Source organism: Tyto alba, unplaced genomic scaffold (genome assembly GCF_018691265.1).
Source record: "Tyto alba isolate M040663 unplaced genomic scaffold, T.alba_DEE_v4.0 Super-Scaffold_40, whole genome shotgun sequence".
Classification (NCBI taxonomy): domain Eukaryota; kingdom Metazoa; phylum Chordata; class Aves; order Strigiformes; family Tytonidae; genus Tyto; species Tyto alba.
In genome coordinates, this window is record NW_024881316.1 from 11,364,855 (window position 1) to 11,388,335 (window position 23,481).

Genomic DNA, 23,481 nt, shown 5'->3' on the forward strand with positions numbered 1-23,481 from the left:
TCACTCAGGTTCAAGTGGGCATTAACTCAATGTTGTATCCCCTTTCACATGAGTAAGGCCATTCTGAAAAGTCACCTCTCCTTTCTGGACTATTTTATCAGTAGTAAACACCCAGGAACCTCACACATGCATTTCTCATTGCCAGGAGTAAACTCTTCGCTACCGCCATGTTTCTGCCGTGCCAAAACAGAGATGTAGATTACAGTTGTATTCCCCAGTATTTTAGAATACTGCAGGACATTCTGCAATGGAAAAAAAAAAAAAAAAAGAGTAAGCAGGATAAAAGGGATTTTCACTCATCAGTTTTAAATAAATGTATTTATGGATTTTTGAAACACCAATTTGTTGGTTCAAAGTAAGAACTTTAACATAAAAGGCTCAAAGCAAATGATGATAAAAACCATAGATATCACAAGAAGAAGTATATCATAATTCAATAACTGTATTTTTCTCTGAAAAAAAAAGCTGCAGCTGGTAATAGCATTCATATTTTTATTAATAAATCTAAAAACTGGTGCCAGCTTGTAATGTAAAAACATGGGAGGAGCAGCACATCTCGCTGCTACTGATCAGTTTATTTTCATGAAGAAGAAAATCACCTAGTGGAAAATCATTTAGCTAAGTTCTTTCTGTGCTCTCCTCCTGCTCCTTTTTTTAAAATAATGCCTTGTGGTCTTGTCCCAGCTGTGTAACTTTAAAGCCAGACGCCTTGGAGACAGTTGAACAAAAAGAGAATGCTATCCTGCACAGTGCCACAGAAAAATCACCCAGCAGCTTGAATCTTCAAGCTTCATTGTCACAAGTTTGTGTAACAAAGACCCAGGAAACCACGCTGCACCTGACCAAAAAAGAGATTTGGAAACCTTAGCACACTCTGCAATCACAGTTGCACATCCAGACATTTTGCAGATGGTAACTTGTGGAACTCGGCTGTTATGAGAAGTATCTCTCTTTTAAAGTACCCCCTGTTGCCATTTGAGAAGATTTTTCATCTTAAATGACTCAGGTTTTCACAAACAGAAACGCTAGCTGCAGCTGCGTTCATCAGACCTGGCACATATTTCCGTGCCATAATGAAATAAAGATGAAAACCTTTTTCCTGTTGTGCTGTAGTTTCTCAAACAGAAGTGAAACAGAGCTTTCAGAAAGGTGCCCTGAAGTCAAGCTCCTGTGGTTTCCAGCGTGCTCACCAGCACTCTGTTTAGCCAGCCAATACAGAAATTACTAGAGATGTAATAGGCTGCCAGAGCCGAGATAGGTTCTGTCCTCTCCACCTCCCTGCCCTGGCCTACACCCGTAACAGCCGTTGCCCTGCAACGACAGCACAAATGCACAGGCCCAGGGACCCAGACCAAGTTCACTTTGCTGGTTTGACCATGATGATTCTGCTCTATGTGTGGAGCTGTGACATTTGGGTGACTCTCCTGAGATCAGTTCTACTTCACGCCAACGGGAATTATGGCTCTGTAGGAGCTGCAGCATTGGCCCCATATCTCGTAAAAGCTGCTTGTCTGACATTATACGTTTCATGTACCGAAGACATGGCTCTTAACAACAGTGTTTCGGCAAGCAATCACTGCATTAAAAACCTCCAGAAAAGCCCAGGACACACACTACACGTTGAAATGTTAGTTTACATTAAAGTCTTTAGGAACATCTTGATTCTAAATTGCTTTTTAAAAACTGGTCTTATAATTTATATCACTTCATGCCAGTCAGCAGCCCCAGCTGATAAATGAAATAAATCAATTGCTCCTGGAATCAACAGACACGGCAAAATCTTAATTCAGAAATATGCAGGGATTTTCATATATACATTCAATATATATCTTCAGGTTTCTCATCTTCACTTAGGTTTCAGCTATTTCTCTTGTTAAATCTACTTTGACCATATGAGTAGTAGGAGATGATCCTCCTTGGAGACCTTCCAAGAAAATCTGGGGCCTGGGTACATTGCTTGAGTTGTCACGCTTAGTCTGGGTGCTAACATCTTTTGGCAAGTACACTTGGGTGGAGTTGTGTCTTCTCATATGGCTGAGATCAGTCTGCATGGCATGAGTTAATTTTCGGCGCAAATTGGCCTAAAGACACAAAAAGATCAGATTAAGCAAAATTTTGTTTGAACGTTTTAGCACTAGCGTACACTTAGGTGTCTTTGTACATTTTGCATCTATGGGCTTCACAAATCTTGAACATGTCCCACTTCGCCCTACTATCAATGTACAGTTACAACTGTGATTTGGTAATTCCTAGACTAGAAGGATGTGTGAACAGCACTGTACGTAGCCCACACAATTTTAAGTCAGCCTCTTAACTGCTTTCGTATTTTCCTTCGGTTGTTGTGCTTCAAATTTTAAGCCTTTGTTTTGTCAGAAGAAAATGTTGTTTTCATGGCAAGTTCTTCCAGTGCTTCAAATTAATTTCAGTCATTCTGAAAGCACACTGCATGTGATGGCAGGCCAACAAGGTCACTACAAGTTTTCTGGCTAAGTATAAAGAACAGAAAAAACCCCCAAGGCATCTAAGATCATTCTCTAATAAAACCCACAAATATGTCCGATGGTCTCCTAAAGTGTCAAATTCACAGATGCATTGGTAGGCTATTTCTGTTACTTTAGCACTCTGATTCTAAATGTTGTATCACCTCCATATTACAAATTCAGCATAGTCACTGTAGACAAAACATTTGTGCACGCGTCTGGCATTTTTTGTTTCCACTCAGCATTACTAATCTCCCATATGGACAGTTGAGGCTAAAACACCCTTAGTATTTTAAAGTACTTTCTCTAAATATTTCAAACTAACAAGCTACAAATTTGCTTGTGAATGGTTTTCATGCTCAGCTATTGTAAAAAAGCCACATTTACTTATGCTAAAGATAAGCCGCTGACCACATCTTACAATTATTTATGTACTTTTGTCCATTACAGAAGCAAAGGAGGCTTTTAGCTAGGCCTCTCATAAACCTAACTGGCTTCTTTATATACCTCAGTAACAACTATTAGTTAGAATCCTCTATAAGCCAGTTAACACTGGTAAGATTTCTCAGTTCAAAACTTTAGTTTCCTTTTATAAAGTTAGAGATCTCATCGCAAAAAGAACAATAGAAAGGGAATAGGCTGTACAGCAGACCACTGGCCTTCACAGTGCATCTGTTCACAGACAAAAAAAAAAAAATATCAACCCTCTGGTATTCTGTGTCCAGTTGATATTGGTAACTGCATATTCCCTGCACTTACAAATTCATTTTGATTGAATTGTGAAAATCAGGTTCTATACCTTGACAATTGCATGTGCAAACCCTAGAAAGAAGCTTTAAAAATATATACTGTTACTTTAAAAGCTTTTATGTATGTGGCCAACCTTCTGTGGACAGACTGCACTTTCTAATCCGTCAGAAAATCATCATGATAGTGTAACAAACATTTCCTCTGGCTTCTATATACAGCATAAAGGCTACTTGCCCTGTTTCTTACCTCTCCAGTCCTACATGAAAGAGGGAATTATTTTTATTTTTTTTTAAAGCAGCATTGATTTTAGCAAACGTGAAGAGTCAGGATAAAATGAAAAGTACTTCATTATGGGGAAAAAAAAAAAGACAAAAAGAAAAGCCTCATGCTTTGACACCTTTCAAAGATGGGTAAGTTAGCTCAAAGCTTCTACAGGGTCAAACACATCCAAAGGTATTCCTAACCAGTCTGTCTGCCAGTTACTACATTTTTCCTCCTCTTACTTGATGGTAATTAATATAAATTGCTCAACTTGCAATACAGTTTTGCTTGACCCAAACCTTTCTGCAATACAGTTTTGACTGATCCAAACCTTTCTGCTACCTTCTGTTTTTTTACAAAAAAAATACACAGCAGTATCTTCAACCGGCTAAATTTATTTGAGTGTAGAGAAACAACTTTAAAATTCAATGCTAATCAACAAATTCTTATTAATTAAAGAAGGGAACTGAAAAATTTGGAATGAATAGACCTAGCAGTGGAAGCACTGCTCAAAAAACTGGGGAAAAATATGGAAAAAGTGGGAGAATAAGAAAGTATAGAAATAAGGAGAGAAAGTATCTGGAAAAAAATACTGATCCAGTTGTAACAAAGTGTATGTCTTTGAATAAGGTTAGATTTTGTCCCTTGCAACATAAAGGTGACAGTAATTTATTCTCGACTTTGTTATCCAACAATGAAAATCTGGTAATAACAATACAAACCAATTTTATAGCTTTTCTTCTCAGTTCCCATTCATTCCACTCATAGGATGTCACAATAGTTGGAGGCAAGATGTGAGTATCAGTTTGAGTACTATTGTCACATTTTGTGGTTGGTTTCATGAAGTATTTGTCTGCGTTTCTGGCCTGGATGAAAAAAATACAACCCATAACCAATCAAGGCATTAATGAGAAGAATACAGACATCTAAGAAAAACAGCATATGGATATGCTACTTTTTAAAAGCAAATAGAAACCTGCAAACCACAAGTGGATAATGATTTTTACATTCAACAATAATTTTGTTCCCACTGCCCCTGCTAAAATGAAGAAGCCGTTAAGTATTTGATGGATTTAATTTCTGACAGAAAACCCTTTCAGCAGAGGCCACAGCTGAATTTTAGACTCCCACATCCCGAGTGAGTGCTTAATGATTATATTTTGTTAAAAACCGGTCCCACCACTACCACCACCAGTATTTTATGATGCAGGCACCTCAGTTTGTCATTATGAATGGACTAAAAATAATTAGGAGAAGTGCTTACATCTCTGCCAGAGCCAGGATATAAACTATGTCTTTCTCACCAAGGGCCAATTCAGGACTACTTTCTTTCCATTGCTAGGGACCCAGAATTCACGGTGGATCACAGAGAATGTCGATGAATCCAAGTCAAGTCTTTGGATTTCATATAGCAGCACTGTTGCATTCATTATTAATGAGTCCCCTTTCATTTTGTAATCTATTCCATAATTCCTGTCCCCAGCTATCACTACATCCTCATCCAGCACTTCCTGATGAACTACTAAGCTAAAGTTCCAGTTAATACAGTATCTGGCTTATCTCCTATTGCATTTATTTGCTGTCCCTTTAAGCTACTGCTGCAAAAAACGAGGAAAAGAAACATCAGACACAGGATCTTCCTAGTCTAAGGACAAACGGCTTTTATCACTGCCGCAATCCTTCGGCTCTACATATTCTCCTATGAAGAGATAAGGTGAGAACAACATTTAAGGGAAAATGTTTCTTATCAACATCCTAAAGACCTGGAAAAGATGGACCTTCAGACATTCTGTATGATAGGCAGATGATCACACTTTTTTCCTAAAGATGAGTATCATCCGTTCTCTTTATGTTCTAGGAAGGACAGAACAACCAGTGACCCAACAGGTGTTCTGCAAGAGGCATGGGCAATGCCTACCTGTGCAGACAGAGCAAAGTATTCAAACTGGTGATGAAGCTCGAGCAGTTGAATTAGCTCTGCATGTTCTTTTGCTTTTTCTACATTCAGCTGAATAAACTTATCTGGATCTTGAGCAAAGATGTATGCAGCTTCTTTGGAACTGAAAACATAGTATCTCTCCTTGTGCTTCAAAATTCCAATAGCAGGATTTCCTAAAAAACACCAAAGTAAACCCCACAAAATAAAATAGTGAACGGTATGATATCCACTACAAAAGACATTTGAAATCAAGATTCTGTGTTTCCCTCAAGTGAGTTTCACTTCCTTTTTTCTGAAATCGGAATAAATCCCTGAAAGTAAGCTTTTTTTAAATACAGAGAAGTCTATTTCATTAGGTCAGTACAACTGCTTTTGATCAGTTCACATTCAGCATGCCCTAGTGCATGTTAGACAGAAAAACAACAGATAAAACACCTATGGCAAAGGCATAAGAAAACAGCCCATATCCACAAATGTTTCCCCTATAATCTCCAGCAAATATTTGATTGCAGATCAGCAGTCCATTTAAACCAAAGGGCTTTACACCGAGGGCACCAGAATTAACTGAAGAAGCAGCTGAGAAGCTGGACAATAAATTAACAAAGAAAATGAAATGTCAGTAAAGGCCAAATGACTTATATAGGAAAACACAAATTGATCTCAAGGACAGTGGCAGGCGCTGCTTCAGCTGTCATTGCCCAGGAAAGACCTAGAACCATCACAGACAGCACCTTGAAAATATTAAATGGCACTACTCAGTGGCAATCATAAAAGCAAAAAGAATGTCAGGAATTATCAGGATGCAAGCAGAGGGGGAGAAGAAAGCCAACATTATAACAACCTATATGCTACATTTGTAATACTATATTTTGTTCCAATGCAGCAGAATAAAAGTAAAATGAAGGGAGTTGGGTGTGATCAGAGGCTTGGAAGACCTTTCACAGAAGGAGGGGTTAAAGAAAGAGGCCTCTTCAGCATTAAAAAGAAGCAACTGAAAAGAAATAATATGATACAGGGTTATAAAACCATGAATTGCATGCAATATAAAATTACTGTTTGTTAATTTTCCTAATAGAAAGACTATCAGGTCTTTGATGAAATTATCAAACCTAAGCTTAAAAGCATCTCAAAAAGAGGTACCTTTTCATAGTATATATAATTATAATTGTGGGACTCTTGACAATAAGAATATCCCATGGTAAACTCTAAATGGATTAAAAAAGCAATTAGATATATGAAAAACCTCTATCAAGGATTATTCAACAGAAGGTTACAGACTCAACATTTATCTCGGGAAATCCCATAACCACTAACTGCTAGAACAGGGAAGGGTATAGTTAAGGAAGGATCATTCCTACTTGATTTCTCATAATCTTCAAGTGTTCATGACTGTCCACATCCAGAAATCAGATACAGAGCTAGACCGACGTTCAGTCCAACCCAGGACAGTTGTTCTTATATCCAGTACTAAATAAGTGTAAGTCATTTACACTGCCATTAAAATATCTATTTTTTAATACTGCCAAGTAATGGCAGTATTTTTCTCCTAACCTCCTGTAGCTTTAAAAAAATTCTGTATGGATAGGTTCTATAAAGGATAGGGAGGCAGAAAACATGAACTGATGGGGTAGCTGACATAAGGCTTGCTTTCAAGACAAATGACCCCAGAAGAGACAAAAAAATTTCCTACAATTAGTTGACTTAATCAAGTGCACTTTTGTATTCTTTTCAGAGAAGATTTTCGGTACTTCTTAATGACTATTTAGAAATATATATGATGTAGCTATGAATGGGTGTGTTTCCAACACACGGATACACAAAACAGAAGGAATGACCATTTTCCTATGCCTGTATTAAAACACATTAACAACAGTAAACAAACCTGCATTTGGCTGCAGTGTAGGTTACATGGATGCACATACAGCAAGAGGAAACATTTATCCATCCCATCTTGTTTCTGCCTCTGCTCGCTCGCGCCTACTTTCTCTTGAAGCCCTCCTACCTTCCATTTAGGGCAGTTTATTTGTGTACTTTTAAAAGAAAACTACTTTATCAGGGGAAATAAGTTATTTGGGGTGAAAATTACAAACTCGAAAATACAGTACTCCAGCTTTGACATAAGAGGATTAATTCAGAACATGTCTTTACATTTTGCCTATACTTCTGTACATACAAAGTATGGAAAAGACCTAACTACAAAGCATACCTGGGAGGGTGAGGCCTTTCACACCAATTGCATGTGCACAGAAACCATGGTACTGGATTAGCAACTGATCAAAATTATCAGTAGTCTCTGGAAAAAGCCACTCTTGGTTCTTGAAATCAGATACATTCACGCTGGTTCCTAAGAAAAGGTTTAACAAAGGAAGGATTTTAGTAATAAAACAACAGATGTTTAAAATATAATAATGTTACAGGATGACTGTATTACTCTGGTCTTCACTGGATGACCCGCAGCGCCAAGATCCCAAAAGCCAAACTTTAGCTTTGCCTTAAGAGAGCTAGTACTGAAAAATCAGTCCTGCCGGAGCCTTCTTTAACAGCATTAGTTTCCTTTGGAAACAGGGGACAACAACAGGAAGGTAATAACTTATTCTGCTATTTTGTTTTCACCCACTCATGCATTACAAATTCCCTGGAGTATAACCTGGTTGCTAGGGATACCATCTTACAAACATTTCTGGTAACCAAAGACCTGTTAAATTAGCTTTTTTATCCCCCCCCCCTCCATTTCAGAAGTTGTGAAAGGTATAAAAAGACATAAACAAACTTAAGAAGTTAAATTAAAAAAAAAAAAAAAGTAGAAATATTATTCTCTGATCATTCTGCCATTTTTAAACAGTATGTTTGTATCCAGTAGCTATATTTTAATTTTATATATAAAAATAAAAGCCCAAATTACAGTACCTGAAAATAAATCCACATACTGCTCATTTTAATTTACTGTGCAAGTTCTGATTATTAAAAAATCAATGTGTAGCACCTTCCGTAAAGAAAATTCAAACCACAAAATCTTGTAAAATGAAGGAAAATGAAAAAGTAATAACTTTCAGTACCCATGGTTTCTCTCATCCTTTCCTCATCACTTTTCACAGTCACTCCTTCCAGAAGAGTCGTTAGCACTTCCTCAGGAAAAAGCTGTGATTGGATTTCCAAGAACTGTTGCAGATTGTTAGTCATATTTGTGAGGAAGCTTAGCAGTAGCATCTCATCCTGAAAGCTGGTCCAGAGGTTAGAAAGTGCAACAAACAGAGGCTAGAAAAACAGAGGAAATGATCTGAAATCCAGATTTGTTTTATGTCTGCACTGTAACCCGAGTGCTGTGCACAACAATCCCTGCTATAAACAAAGCGGGGCTGATCTCCGAGGCCTTCAGCATCCAGAAATTCCAGGGGAACTCCTGGGCATTGTAAGAGGAGCTCCCATCACATATGACCCAAAGCACATACATTCAGCAGGCAGGCCCACAGGCCAGAATGGTACTTTTCTACGTTTTACTCCAAAGCCTTTCCCAAATACATTCTGAGACCATGCTTGGAATAGAGCACTTCATTGGCAATAACTGAAAATAAGGTGTAGAGGAATAAGAAGGACCACAAGAAATGCACCTGGTTAAGTACTAAATGAGGTAAAACCACACCTATATGCACAAACTATCAGGTTTCATTATTCTGTCTGCCCTGCTTTCAGAGGGACTTGGTACCACAGCCCCCCAGGCCATCAAATGTGTCAAATTAATGGGGTGCAAGCCTCTTCAGTGTGGTAGAGGGTTCAGGACAGAAGTGGAAGCTGCCATTCCCAGCAGGAATGATGACATACAGGTGTACTCACATACAGAAGAAGCCTACAAGCTTTGAGTTTAAATGTTGACTTCAATGACAGTGACGTAAAATGTGCCCTGTTACATCTAAACACACAGAGCATTTACAGGAAGAGATTCAAGAAATCTGAAATGTGCACTAACAACATTATATTTTATGCGTGTTAACAACACTATTATAAGAACAGCCAATAGAGTCAGCTCTGGAATTCATCAGCATCACTAACACTGTGGAAATGTTATGGTTACAAAACTGGAAGAAATTAAAAGGTGGGCAGCAAGATCAAAATCATTCTTACTAGAATAAACAGTGAATATTAATGAAATCTACTATGTTTCTTAAAACAAATGTTTACTAGAAATATAGGCCTTATCCTGTCATTTTCAGAAGGCAGAATGTCCTGCTTCTCTACATTTGTAGAGGATCCAGCTTCTCAGCAACCATCTGAAGACAAGAAGAACTATTTAAATGGTGTGTTAATAGAGAAACCTCTACCTACTAAAGACCTGAAATCAAAAGACATTGCATATTCTGTCTTCAGCAGAGAATTAAAAATAACTAACCAGCCTGAAGAGAGAAAAAAAACCTAGGAAGGAAGCAGACAACAGCAGACAGCTTCTAGGGAAAAGGGTAATGTGTATATCAGTCACTTAAGCCCCATGAAGATACAGGAGAGAAAAAAATGCTTTGAGCAGCTGGACGAGAGGGGAAAATGTTCTCCAAATGAAAACATCTGGCTTATAAAATCACAAGCACACATAAACTGAAGCATCAGATCACATCTGAGATGTACCTCAGTTAAAATGCCATACCCGTGAGTTCCCACGTCAGATGCCCTTATGGAAAGTATAAAAAAATACTCTGAGTATTTTATTTTTTACTCCCTCCTCCACAGATTTTGTTTTGCTTTCTAATTATTCGTTTAGAAGGATGAAATACAACCTCACATATGTATGAACTGCAAACTAGTTCAACAGCTAGCTATGAGGAATTAAAATGACAGACATATCAAACAAAATTGAGCTCTTCCATGAAGAGCAAATCTAAATTAAGCTGACTTCTGACATATTTCTCTCCCATTTCCTTTACACCATGCCATCATAATAATCCCAGGTTTCCACAGGGTCATTGGGCACCCTCTTTTACAATACCTACACTTTGCAACACTCATTCCCTCTTTCTCCAGCACCTCCCTCCCATGTCTTGTAGCTCCCAGCTGCAGGTAGAACAGTACAGAACATGGATCTGTGGCTGCTCACTGGCCAGACAGCACACAAACCAGCAGGTAATGGTGGCACTCCCATTTCAGACTTGGTCTTAAGAGGGCTCTAATTGTGTCTCTCAAGTTGATTGTTTTTCACAAAACTTGCAGGAAATAACATATTTTGAGATCTGGCAAATTTGACTGAAACTGGCCAGCAGGTTCAGAAGTTATTGGGAGGGGCAAAAAGTCTGAAACCCCCTTCACAGAAACCTGATTTCTTTAGAAAAATTGTATCAAGCAGTCATATTGTTATCACAGGAATTGCTATCTGAAAGGACTTGAAGAGAATCACACTTTGATGTGCTGTTATCTGTCAACATTGTGTCCTTACTATTTCTGCAAGGAACAGGAGAGATTTTTTACACAAAACAGGAAAATATCATGGTAAATCTACAAATACTGGCAAATGACTCAAGACACTTACAGTAAAATACCTTTTAATTCCTTCTGCCCCTCTTTGTACCTTGCTTTTCTTTTACCTTGAGATCAAATCTTTTAGTTTAGTTGCCCCTTCAGTAATCACAGATGCTGTTATAATAGAGAGAAAATAATCTAGCCTTTTTCTTAACAAAAACTATGCAAAAATACACTGTTAAATACTTTAGTAATCTTTTATAATTAAGAAGAAAGCGGTTTTCCATTCAAAATACTTACAAAAACTTCTTTGGTATCTATGGAAACCTTATTCTGCACCTTGTTTTTCAGCTGCTCCATTGTTGCTGCAAACTGCACATTCATCTTTTCAACTGCTTGAGCACCCGTAATTGCATCAGTCTGGAAAGAGAACTTACTTCAGTTAAGATGTATGACAGTCAAAACCCCATATATTTACTAGTAAGTGTTTACTTGGATCTCTTCATTCAACTGCTTTCAGACAGCTGTTTTAAGTAATGAAATGCACCCTAACTTTCCACAAAATACAGTTTTCCTTAAGTGTTCAGGTATAAAACCAGGTGCTTCTCTCAAACATACTAGTAATTTTTAAAGAAAGCCTCTACATTTTTATAATGAAGAGAATTGACAAAATATTTAAAGATAAGTATTTTTTCCAGGCTTTATGATATACAGAAAAAAACAAATAAACCCCTGCAGTTTCTCAAAAGACAAATGAAAAGGTCTTCATAAACAAAACAAGTTTCAAGAATTTAAACTGTATTCTTCGAAGACTTCCCATGACTCTGTATGTGTTGGAGATGTCTGCAGACTAAAATTGAGGTGATTTATGAACTGAACAAATAGATTTTTTCTCTCATGCCTTTTGGGGCAGTGACTATCAATATGCAAGTAAGAAAAGTGTCCTACTTTATTAGTCTTTTGTTAATGAAATTAAGCCAAAAAAGGAAACCTCCAGAAAAGAAATGGAAGCATGGTCACACTGCAGCAAACAATTAATTCACTTTCTGTTTTACTTGACAGTAGCCAAACCCAGCAAGCTAGGTACGAAGTTCAGCATGACAGATGATGTAGGTTCTCATATAGTGAGATAAATTTTATTTATTTCTGAATCATTTTTCTTATATTTCTGTTGGTACAAATGGGTAACCTGAATATATTCCATCCACGATAAAAACTCACAGGATGTAACATGATGGTATCTCACCAGAAGGATGCAAAGGAAGGCCTCATATTGTCTCACATTGAACAGCGCTTCTTTTAATTTGAAAGCACGAAGCTGTGCATATCTGTGTTGGTCTTCCTGCATCGATTCCAACAGAGCTGTGTACTGGTGGGCTAATGTATGGCAAGTATTAAGATCTTCATCGACAGTCCGTGTAGCTGACGGAATGGCTTCACTCAGAATGGCTGGCACTGTTTATACAGAAAAAAATATGAGATACTTATAAAAAGAATTATTTAAATCATTAGCAAAAGATCACAGTGCAGTATTTGAGAAAAGTAGACTTCCAATAGAATTTCTAAATTTTGTCCTTACATACATGCATTTCCAAATGCTTGTGTACTAGATTCAACCACTCTATCTTACTAGTCAAGTGGTTCGAAACAGTCAGAATCACAGGTGTGGAAATACCACAGTCAAGTCAAGGACTGAGAAAACTTGGTTTATAGTAGATGCAGTTCGGTTGCTACTACTGACATGGGCTTCCTGAGAGACTTCGGGCAATCTGTACGATTTTCAATTCTCAGTGTCCTCATTTGTAAAGTAATAATCACAATAACAGGCCTCCCATTTCCTGGGCACTTTGAGATCTAACAATGCTTTAAGAATGAGTCAAGGATTATTATTAAAAACAGAAGACAGGTACTACATGAAAAAATATGCCTATGCAGTTATTAAAATTCAGCATTATTACTAAAAAAAACCCCAAACTTCCCCAAAATGGCACATGTCAATAAAACATATTTTAGCTGATATAAAGTATACTATAATTAATAATTTTTAAATGTAAATTTCATTATCAACAGCAGACAATCATTACACTGAATGTTTTTATATGTTTTGTTACTTAAGCATACATTTATGCAAGGAAATAGCATAAGGCAGCCTAGCCAGTTTCTTTAAGTGCATAATACAGCCCTTTGTTGTGTGGGTTGAACTTCTAATGCTAGCAACATCAGCAAGCAGCAGTGCAGTAATTATGCTTGAGGTATGTCTACTCCAAACCCTGTGAGCACAGAAAGGCTGGATTTAAAAAAGCTAGAATGGGAAGTAAATTTGCACAGGCATTACAAGTGGTCTAACCACAGGTGGAAAAAGCTTAGCACTTGGCTGATTTAACTTTTTGGAAGCAGGGTAAAATGCCAAGGTGGAGCCCTACCCCAGCAAGACTGCTGCCAACACTTAAATTAAGGCTTTAGTGGTCTAAAGACGTCCATTTTATCTCTGGATCTAAGAGCATTCATACTGTGATTTTTCCATCTATTCTAAAGTGTTATGCAAACAGGTCAGAGCAAAGAAATCCATATTATAGTAAGCTAACAAATGTAACAGGAGTAACAGTCTTATTATCTATTTTAATAGATTACATAGCCCACAGATACTATAGAGACAAAGGCCACAACATGTTGTAAATCATGCCTTTTGTATAACCACAATAGTTCAATCTTCCCTCATGCAGCAACCCAGGCCCAGTGAACCTAGAACAGAGCCAGCCACAACACAGAAAGTCAACATCTGTGGGAAAGCATGCATTATAAAAATAGAAAACCAACAATGCCTTGCTTAGCATGTGAGAGAAAAAAAATCACTAAAATCTAGAAAGTTGCTTACTTCTTTCTCTGATGTAGTAAGTATATCTTGTTTTTCCTAATTATACTGCTTTACTTAAAATGCCGACTAGCTAAGCAAGTGCTTTGCTGTCCAATAAAGCACAATTTTCTTATCAGGAGAGGTATGTGCTGTAGCCTTTATTCCAAAAACTTTAGTCTTTTAAGATAAAAGGTTTTCCCCTAAAATTGGGCTGCAGCCTTCCTTACAAAGAAGTCTCCACACTGAGCTACAATACTGCATGCATATGCACAAAAACATTTCCGCTGACCAGTCATTTCTTTGATTATTAGTTGTAAACTTACCAGAAATAATGTGGCTTTTGGGGAAAAGAGCAAAGAAGAAGGATAGCAAAGTTTTGCCCTACTCTGAAAAATTTTGAAAAATTCCAGGATAGCCATTGACATTTTTTGCTTATTAAAGAAGCAGAAAGATTCAAAATGCAAAAGTCTTTTGAGAACACGTTAAGAATCTGAAGAGGTTACTCTACCAGACTGCAATAATGCCCCAGCAACTTTTATCACTTCTCACTACACATGCTCAACAGAAAATTGTAATTGGATTGACAGGGTCCTTTCAATATTTTAATTAATTGCTTTTAAAAACAAACATTGCGTATTTAATTCACTTAATGGCAAGGAATCAGTTATCATGAGGAAGATTAGTCCGTGAAGCTAATACCTATAATCCTTCCATATCAACTTCATAGGGCTCTCTCTTAGCTAAAAAGTAGTAGCCTACATGGAAACCTGTAATCAATACCAAATACTTACTTTTCCTTCAGCTTTACGGACCCTGAGTCAAAGCTGTTGATCTAGAGAGATGGGATATTATTGGAGCTGCTCCAGTGAAGGCGGCCAGGAAGAATTAATTTGGAATACACAGCCCAAATGCAGTTGTCTACTTACAGTCATCAATGTTGCTTCCTCCTTTCCCACATTCCTTGTTGTACAACCGAATTCCTGTGACTAGCATGGCAAGATTTTTCAGCTGTTGCTCTTTGTTCTTCTTACTGAGTGAGATGAAAGTACTCATCTCTGTCTGGGGGAACACACTCTGCAGGGCAGCTGTAAGTATTACAAAGGGTGAGAAAACGAGGGAACAGAAAAGCAAATCATTAAATAAGCAAAAATGCCCTCTCCTGAACAACTGCAAATAGTAGGAAATCCATTGCAAATTTAGACTTCAAGGCTGATCAGTGACACTTTGGGTAGTAAGTATTCATCACAGTTTACCACATCTGTATCTAAAGATGAGCAAAGAGAAGGTGAAAATTTATTTTTCAATAAGAAAATCCCAGTTTCACAGCTGGGAGTTTACTGACCTGTTACCTCCCTGACAACTGCAATATCTGTTGGGCATCCCAGGCCAGAGCTCAGCAGCACATAGCTAACAATCTTGCGATACACATTCTCCATTTCTTCTTGCACACGAGGACGACTGTCTGTGATATCCCTGACCACAGGAGCCAGCCTTCCCACCAGAACCCGGCGCTGCTCACTGAGTAATTCAGCTAGGACAGAAGGACAGTTAGAAAGTCCTATCTAAATTCTTTGGAATTTGGCTTATACAGAGGGTGCAATTCATTTCCATAGTCAGAACACCAACTTAGGGTTTCTGAAGCACAGATACGTGCAAGAGAAGCATATATATGGTTCAAGGTACCATACTGCTATAATTAACAGAAGTGGAGTTAAAAATTAATATAATTAGCATGATTAACATCAGTCTGTAGAGTCCAGAGAGCTATTCAGGCCAAATTAAGCAGCAAGTCTCTGGCTCTGGATTCCTTTGACTGCAGCAGGACGTAACACACAGGCACATATTTCATACACACCTGAAGTTACACACCCAAATCTGAATACCGCTCAGGATCTCAGCACGTTACTGGACTTACTGAGCTTACTGATCTGATTGAGTCCAGAAGACTTTGGAGCAGCTTCCTAGTGTCGCTAATTTTTGGTTTTGAACCATGCTAACAAGAAAGAATTTTCATGACCTCCCCACACAGAAATGTTTGGTTCTTATCTGCTCTTGTTCTGTGTCCTCTGTTTCCCAGCCAGCCCTCACTGTCCCATTGAGATCTGAAGTTACAGCAGAGAAATTTTGCTCATCTCATTTTTCTTCCACGTTCCCACTCTCAGACCATGTGAAGATACCACTGATGAGACCAAAACATACTTGGTTAAAACCATAACTGATTGTTCAAGATTGCTCATATCTCTCCGTTAGGGATATTGATAAAGATGTTTTTACCAAGTTCTTTCAGATACACGAGTGTAGCTCTGGGTATTGGTTCTCTTTCAGATACAAAGATTCAGCACAAGTTTTTCTTGAAGGCAGCTAGCCACTGGACCTGAAAGCTTAATTGTTCTCAAGCAATCTAATACATTACATTCATTAAATCTCTCAGATGGGATGAGATGAGTGTACTCTCAAATCTAACGGACATTTTTTCTCCACTATATCCATACTGAAACACCATACCTCTATACAGCACATTTCTCCAGGGATTTTTACTTTGCTTTACTGGCCCATTTAACAGGAATCATTACTAGCCCTACAGAGAGACATATTAAATCCTAAACTCAGAATCAGCTTCTTCTATGAAAACGTTTATTTATATTGAAATTACCTCGGTTTGCATAGTTCATATCAAAGTAAACTTGCATCTTAATTGTGCTCAGGGAAGGGTTTGTTGCATCAAGTAGCCTGGTAACACAGATCTAGGAAGACAGACAGAGAAGTGAGTTCTTTCTCAGCACAGGAGAAACATCTGAACTGACAGGGACTATGAAAGAGGTTTCACAACAGTGCTAGAGACCCTCTCCCTCTCAACATACTAGGAACACCAGGAAGTATAAGGCATTTATTAACATGAAGGAACACATAATCCAGACTTTAGCTACAGAACCATAAAGGGTTCATATCAAAATAAAATGTCATTTTAGTTACAGGAACATATAGCAAACAATACTAGAGTCCTATGTAAGTAGTGACTCTCATCATCATGTCAGAATTACCTGGATAAGATTTTGCACATCTTTTTCTGTAAGGATTTGATCCACATTAAAGTCATTTCTTGGATCTAAGACAACAGCTTTCACCTAGAGATTGACAAAAGAAAGCTATTAATTTATATCTCAACATATATTATTTGCAACTACACTTATTTTCTGAAAAATCTCAGATGCAGTCAAAATTTCTTTATTTTTTTCCATTCATTCTTTGATAATGAAACAAAGTTGCTTCATTTCACACGTTGCCAGTTTCAATCCCAGTTCTCAGACATAAGTGAAAAAAAAAATCTGTGATGCAAACTTTGTAGATAAATATTTCAATACAGCTCCTTTAAAAATTTCTGGGAAAAATATTTTTCTAAGTAAAATTTTACAAAAATACATCATGGTTGTTTATAGACTTCTTGGTTGGTGTTGCATCCATCAGTGTAAATATTTACCATTTGGATAAAAAATTCATATTGTTCTGCATGCAGGGAAATATGTGCATGTTTGCAAGTGGTATGCCTGCTCGGTATCTTGCCAACCACATGTAAAAGTTTTTTAACCATGAAAATTTTCATGTTTATTTGATTAATTCTGCTTTTGAGCCCAATGTGTTTTTTAAAACCACCGTGTCATCTTTAGGAAAAAAAATGAATGGCAGAGTAACAACACTGCTGTGAACCATTACATTCATATACAAGTTTATCAAGAGCTGATTCTGCTCTTATATCATCAATAAAGAAAGAACCTCGCTACACCTTTCTGCAGACACGTATTTCCAGATGCATTTGTACTACATTCTGCAGCAGTGCTGTGTCTCCTGAGATGACATGCCAAAGTGTATAATGTTTTCTAGGCTACTTAGAGTTTTCTACCAAGGACAATACTGAGATTGACTCCATTTCATTTTTAGTTTAAGTGGGATCCAAGCCCACTCCTTCAAATATTCAGCCCATTTATACTACCTGGCCCTGCCTAAACAGAGAAACAAAGAAAATATAGGACAATAGAGGAAAGAGGTAAACGTCAAAGAATAAATAGAGCTGCTGCCATGAACATTCACCTACGTGTCGTGCCTGTTTGTTCATGTATGAGAGCAGGAAGAAACGTTATTAAAACTTGGGGACTCTTTTCCACGTTAAAAAGAAAAAAAAAAAAAAAAGTTAATCTGCCTGTAGAAGAAAAATGAGGGAGAACTCTGAGTTGGAATTCAAAGAGTTCCCAGGACTCAGGGCCTGCAGCCTTTTCAGGGCCTTATGTTCACAGAAATAGCATTTCAGAGGAATTAAATACTTTTTCAGGTTTTTAGGACCCTATACTGAGTTCTCAATGTGGGCTATTGGAAATTGAGTTGTTTCAAAGTTCAAGTCACCCTTGAAAGCCTCGGCTGCTGTGGTGCTGACGTTTGAAGTCTGTTGACATTTAAGACCAAAGGAATGTTTATGTCCTCACTTCTTGTCATTCAGTCCGAGCAGTGTCAGTCAGCGACTTCAGGGGAACTATTCACCGTGCGTAAAATTACGCCCCTACCTCATGAAAGCCTTAAAAAACAGTTTGAACTGCCAAGCTACAGGCACCCAGGTTTGAAAGTTCTGTTCTATATGCTATCAATGCATATTTATCTTAATATTTTACGGATGACAACAGAATTTGGACATGGTTAGAAAAACACCCAGATGAAACAATAATTTAAAAACCCCACCCTACACATTTAATTTGCACTTACCATGAACGCCACCAAGGTTTCAGAAACAGTTTGTCCCTGGGCGGTGCATTCTAGTCCGATTTCACGAATTACTTTCTTGATGACACTGTCGGTCTGGGCCAAAGCCATACTGGACAAACACGCACATTAAGGCGAGTGACAGTTCTTTGAGATTTCGGGTTCGTCTTTCAACGTTTCTCCTCGAGGGGCTGAGGGTGCCCACCCCATTCCCCCCCACACACACACACGTCCCTCCCCGCTCCCACCGCCCCGGCCGTTCCCCAAAAAGTCCCGCTCTCACCTGCCCGCCTGCCCCCCCGCCCCGGGCCCGGCCGGCGGCAATCGGCGGGAGCAGGCCGCGGGCGGGCGGCAGCCACCGGCCGTCGCCATGGGGACACGGCGCGGCGCGGCCTCGGCCGCCGCCGCCGGATGGAGATGCGTGCATGTGTAGAAATACATGTCTATACAGAATATATGCGTGTGTGTACATGCACAGCATGTATACATACGTGCCTGCGTATATACAAAGCATATGTATACAGAGACATAGGAATATATGTTATATGTGTCCATAAACATCTATATGTGCATACGAACCATGTACGGGGAGGTCTACGGCTATATGATTTTGTGGAAGGTGGCCCTGCCCATGGCAGGGGGAGTTGGAACTAGATGATCTGTAAGGTCTTTTCCAACCCAAACCACTCTACAATTCTGTGATATGTAGCTATGCATAAATATACATATGTATATATAAACACACATAAGTACATATAAACACGTATATGGCATATGTACCTAGATACATACTCATACATACAATATATATGTTTATGAATAGGCAAACCATGTATGTGGATGTATATGAATATGCAAAACATATACAGGGGTATGTAAGTATGCATTTATACCCATCAACACATATGTGTATATACAAAACAAGTATATGTATTTATATGTGTGCATATATACATATATATGTTATCTATAGATATATGAATACACAAAATATACAGATATCTTCCAAAGGAGCTTTTGAGGGTAGGAGGAGGCACGAAGAGCAGCAGGTACAGCTTTATGATTCATGTCTTTGTGTATATTCCCTGTTTGATTTGCAGCTCGTCAGGCTGGAGCCGCAGGCGGAGGCGGTGCGGCCGGCAGAGAGGCCATGGCGGGTGCCTGGGCAGCCAGCCAGTCCCTCAGCACCAGGGCATCCCCCACACCCGCTGCCGTCACACCAGACATCGTCCGGGTCTTTGGAGACCGGGTCGTTGCCCAGGTCACTGTAGATCGCTTTCCTCTGTGGCGCTCCACTCCTCCTGGGAGATCATCCTTGAAGGCATACCTGTCCTTCACGCCCCGAAAGAGCCACCTCCAGAGGCTGCGGGCAGCAGCCCCCGTCCTGACCTCCCCATCGATGGGATGGTGCCTCGGGGGGGGGGACCCTGGCTGCTCCACTACCCGGCCCTCCAGACCCAGACCGCTGGCCCCCGTGTCCCAGCACTGGAGAAGCCAGGCAGCGAGCCGCCCGCCCCGCCGACAGATGAAATCTTTCCACACCTCTCACGCTTTACCGGGGAAGAGGTGACAACCGTTTTCCACCTCCCGCCTGCCTCCTGTCACCCCGCCGGGGCTGCCCTGCTCCCTCCTACTCCTCCCTTACCAGTGGGGTAGACCTCTGCTTCCGTTGCTTCTCCTCGGAGGTAGCTGACAGCCAGGTCTCTCTGGTCGCTGATAGCTGGATCTCTGCTTCAGCCACCGTGTCCTTTTGCATGTGCTTGGGCACAGAGCCCCTGTGAGGCTGCTGGAGGAGGGCCTGGTAGGTGGAGGCCATCAGGAGCTGCTGTCTCTTCTCGGCATAGATGAGACAACCAGTCTTCAGGAGTTCCACCACCTCTGCAAGCCTCCGTGCCTCTTCGGGGATGAAGTCCTACACCATTGGGCTTGAAAACCACTGCAGGCACCTGCCCAAACCCTCCCACACCCCTTCCCACCCAGGAATCAGCTGCCCGAACTGGGACCGCTGGGTTGGGGCTCCGAGGTGGTGGCAGTGGGTGGTGGGCAGTGAAGAGCTGTGGGGGATGCTGTCGTTACCCTCACCAGCAGTTGCCAGCTTCAAAACCAGGCTGATGGCACACAGCACGATGAGTGTTCCCATTACACAGAGGTGCTTGAGAAGCCAGGGGTCCACTGCAGCCTGGCTGGCAAGACCTGTGCCCTGGGGAGAAGAGGAGGAAGGTGTGATTGGCGAATGCCTCCACAAGATGGTCCCTGGAGCTGTGGGATGGCAGCGTTGTGGGGGCCAAATGACAGGCTCAAGGACACTTTTATCATAGATATCCCTGGGCAAAACACAGCAACACTGCAAACAGCAAAGGCTGAAAGCAGTCATCAGTAATCTCTGCCAAGTAACTGCCACACAGCTACAAATCCAGTCTAGCACGCTCCGATCAAATCCATCTTAACCTCCCTCCTCAGGCCCCACACTGGGCGCCAAAAAAGATGGTGGTGGCTTGACCCCAGCAAAGAACCCACACAGCTGCTTGCTCACTCCCAACCTCCCACCCAGTGGGGCTGGGGAAAAGATAGGAAGAACAAAAGTGAGAAAACTTATGAGTTGAGATATAGATGGTTTAAAAAGTAAAGAGAGAAAAAAACCTGAGAAATTCAAAGTCAATCACTCACCAGCTCCCACAAGCAGATGGATGCCTAGTCTCTGAGCAATGGCCACCTTGGAAGACAAAACTCCCAAAGCCAAGTCCCTGCCTCCTCTTTCTCTATCTTAGTTTTTGTAGCTAAGCTTGATGTTATATGGCATGGAATACGTCTTTGGCCAGTTCAGGTCAGCTGTCCTTGCTGTGTCCCCTCCCAGCTTCTTGCCTGTTCCCAGCCTAGTTGCTGTGGGGGCAGAGTGGGAAAAAGAAAACCTTGAGGCTGTGCAAGGGGATAGCCAAAACACCCATGTGTTATCAACAGTGTTTTAGCCACAAATCCAAAGCAGAGAACCACAGGGGCTGCTGTGAAGAAAGCTAATTCCATCCCAGTCTGAGCCTGTACAGATAAATATATATACACCTATAAATGCATACAATATGTAGATATATGCACATACTATAGATACACATAGATACAGATGCACATAGATATATGCACCACACTTTGGAGGGAGGAGCTTCTGGAACTTGTTCCCCCTGCTCCATCATTGTCCCCCTCTCACAGGAGACAGTCCTCCACAAACTTTATCTGACATGAGTCCCTCCCACAGGCCGCAGCGTTTTCCTTACACTGCTCCAGCATAAGACACCAAACTTTCTCCAACTGAAGTCCCCTCCACGGGCTGCAGCCCTACCCGAGCTGCTCCGGCGTGGGACACCCCCGCGTGCTGCAATCCTCCCAGCACTGAACTACAACAGCGGGGATATCTTTTCCCACGAGACCCCGGCCTTCTTCGAGCACAGCACCTTGATCATCCAGGCAAAGCACAGGCCGTAAATCAGTGTCTGCTCCACCATAGGTCTTCATGGGTGGCAGGGGGGGGCCGCCCTGCCGTCTCACCACAGGATACAGGGGGGTCTCTGCTCCGGCACACCTCCCCCCCCCTTTCTTCCTCTGTTCCTCCACTGACCTTGGTGTTCACGCAGCTGCCACAACTCCTCCTCACAAGTCCCACTGCACTTCACCACATCCCTTCTTAAATACGTTATTGCAGAGGCACAGCTGATTGGCCCAGTTTTGATGCAGAGGTGGAGCTGACTTGGAGCTGGGGGAGCTTCCAGAAGCTTCTCACAGGGGTCAGCCCTATAGCCCCCTCCCCTGCTACCACAAAACCCCACCACTCACTCAAACCCAGGACAACACAAAATGTGTGTGTGTGGTACACTGTGAGTGCTGGAGGCAGAGGTGGCACAGACAGGGCAACTTTCCACTGCAACACGGGCAAGAGCACCAAGCTTGCTTTCAGGTCTCATGCTTGCTGCTGGAGGTGGCCGTTCCCCCAGGTGTAGCAGGGTTACAGCCCACAGGCAGCAGCTCAGTGAGCCCCAAGTTCATCTTCAGCTCTTCCACACACCAGTGAAGAGGCCGTTGGATGACAGCAATGCCTTGCTGTAACTAGTTCAGTTAGTCAATACTCAATTAATTCAAGGTTTTGCATGTCAGATAAAGAGTAATAGCACATTAATTAAATTTAAAAGCCATGTCCCTAAAAGGCAATCAAGTAAATTCAAAAGGTACAGGGAATGAAGGGATAAGAGCTGACAAGCTACACCAGTTTTCAACTGATTTAATTTTTTCCCATTGGTTTAAGGTGTCAGAGAGTACTCTGCTGAGAATCATGATAAGATCGAGATAGTTATTTTCTCCCCTGTGACCTCAGACAAGTCACTCTTACCAGTAAAATTAAGATGATATTATGCTGCCTGGCAAGTAGCTGTAGGATTACATTCACATTCTCAGTATGCATACAGAGGTACAGTGCAGTGAATCCCAGCATCACATGTGGGAATTGCTATGAGAAGGTCTGTGGAGCAGGCATCAAAATAATCCTGCAAAGGACATTGTGAAATTTTAGGTTTCATTCTGGTAGCACAGCTAATGGGGCTTCTTAATGTCTTCTGCATTCCTATTTTAAAAAATCAATACCCTTAAGCTCAGTAATTATAGCAAGACATTTATCAAGAGGACAAAAATCTCCAGAACCACTTTTTTCCACAAATTGCAGGATGAGAAGCTTTCAGGGCCCTTCCCAGAGCAGAAGCGTGTCACTGTTAGTGAGCTTAAGGTCACAGAGATTTGCCTCTGCACTTTCCCATAAATCACATAAGAACCAGCTCTTCAGCAGCTGCAGGTGGGGAGGAGCAAGGGGAGAAGATAACTGTAGTTCTGGGGATTAAAAGAAAAAAAGGGAAGGTGCTGCTACCAGGTTTCTCTCTACAAAAGCAAATTTCAAAAGTCAGTGATAAAACGTGGTGCGCAAAGTAGTGACTATAATGCTGCTGCAAATCTGCAGGGTAAGAAGAACTTATCTACAC

The 23,481-nt window shown here is 40.5% G+C and overlaps 1 protein-coding gene across 2 annotated transcripts; it reads right to left on the reverse strand.

The window, feature by feature from the left end:
• Positions 1 to 115: 115 nt before the first annotated feature.
• CFAP206 (cilia and flagella associated protein 206) lies at positions 116 to 18,597 on the reverse strand. 2 transcript variants are annotated; one of them, XM_033002799.2, is made up of 13 exons: positions 18,473 to 18,597; positions 16,765 to 16,848; positions 16,377 to 16,467; positions 15,066 to 15,254; positions 14,650 to 14,808; positions 12,116 to 12,324; positions 11,170 to 11,289; positions 8,487 to 8,685; positions 7,637 to 7,774; positions 5,410 to 5,603; positions 4,214 to 4,357; positions 1,817 to 2,081; positions 116 to 242 (listed from the first exon to the last, which is right to left on the reverse strand). In XM_033002799.2, the coding sequence occupies exons 1-12, from the start codon at positions 18,578 to 18,580 to the stop codon at positions 1,851 to 1,853; spliced, it is 1,866 nt and encodes a 621-aa protein (XP_032858690.1). In that variant the 5' UTR covers positions 18,581 to 18,597; the 3' UTR covers positions 116 to 242; positions 1,817 to 1,850. The 2 variants fall into 2 exon arrangements, with proteins under 2 accessions (XP_032858690.1, XP_009969809.2); XM_009971507.3 differs by lacking the exon at positions 116 to 242 and having other exon boundaries at positions 473 to 2,081.
• Positions 18,598 to 23,481: the final 4,884 nt, after the last annotated feature.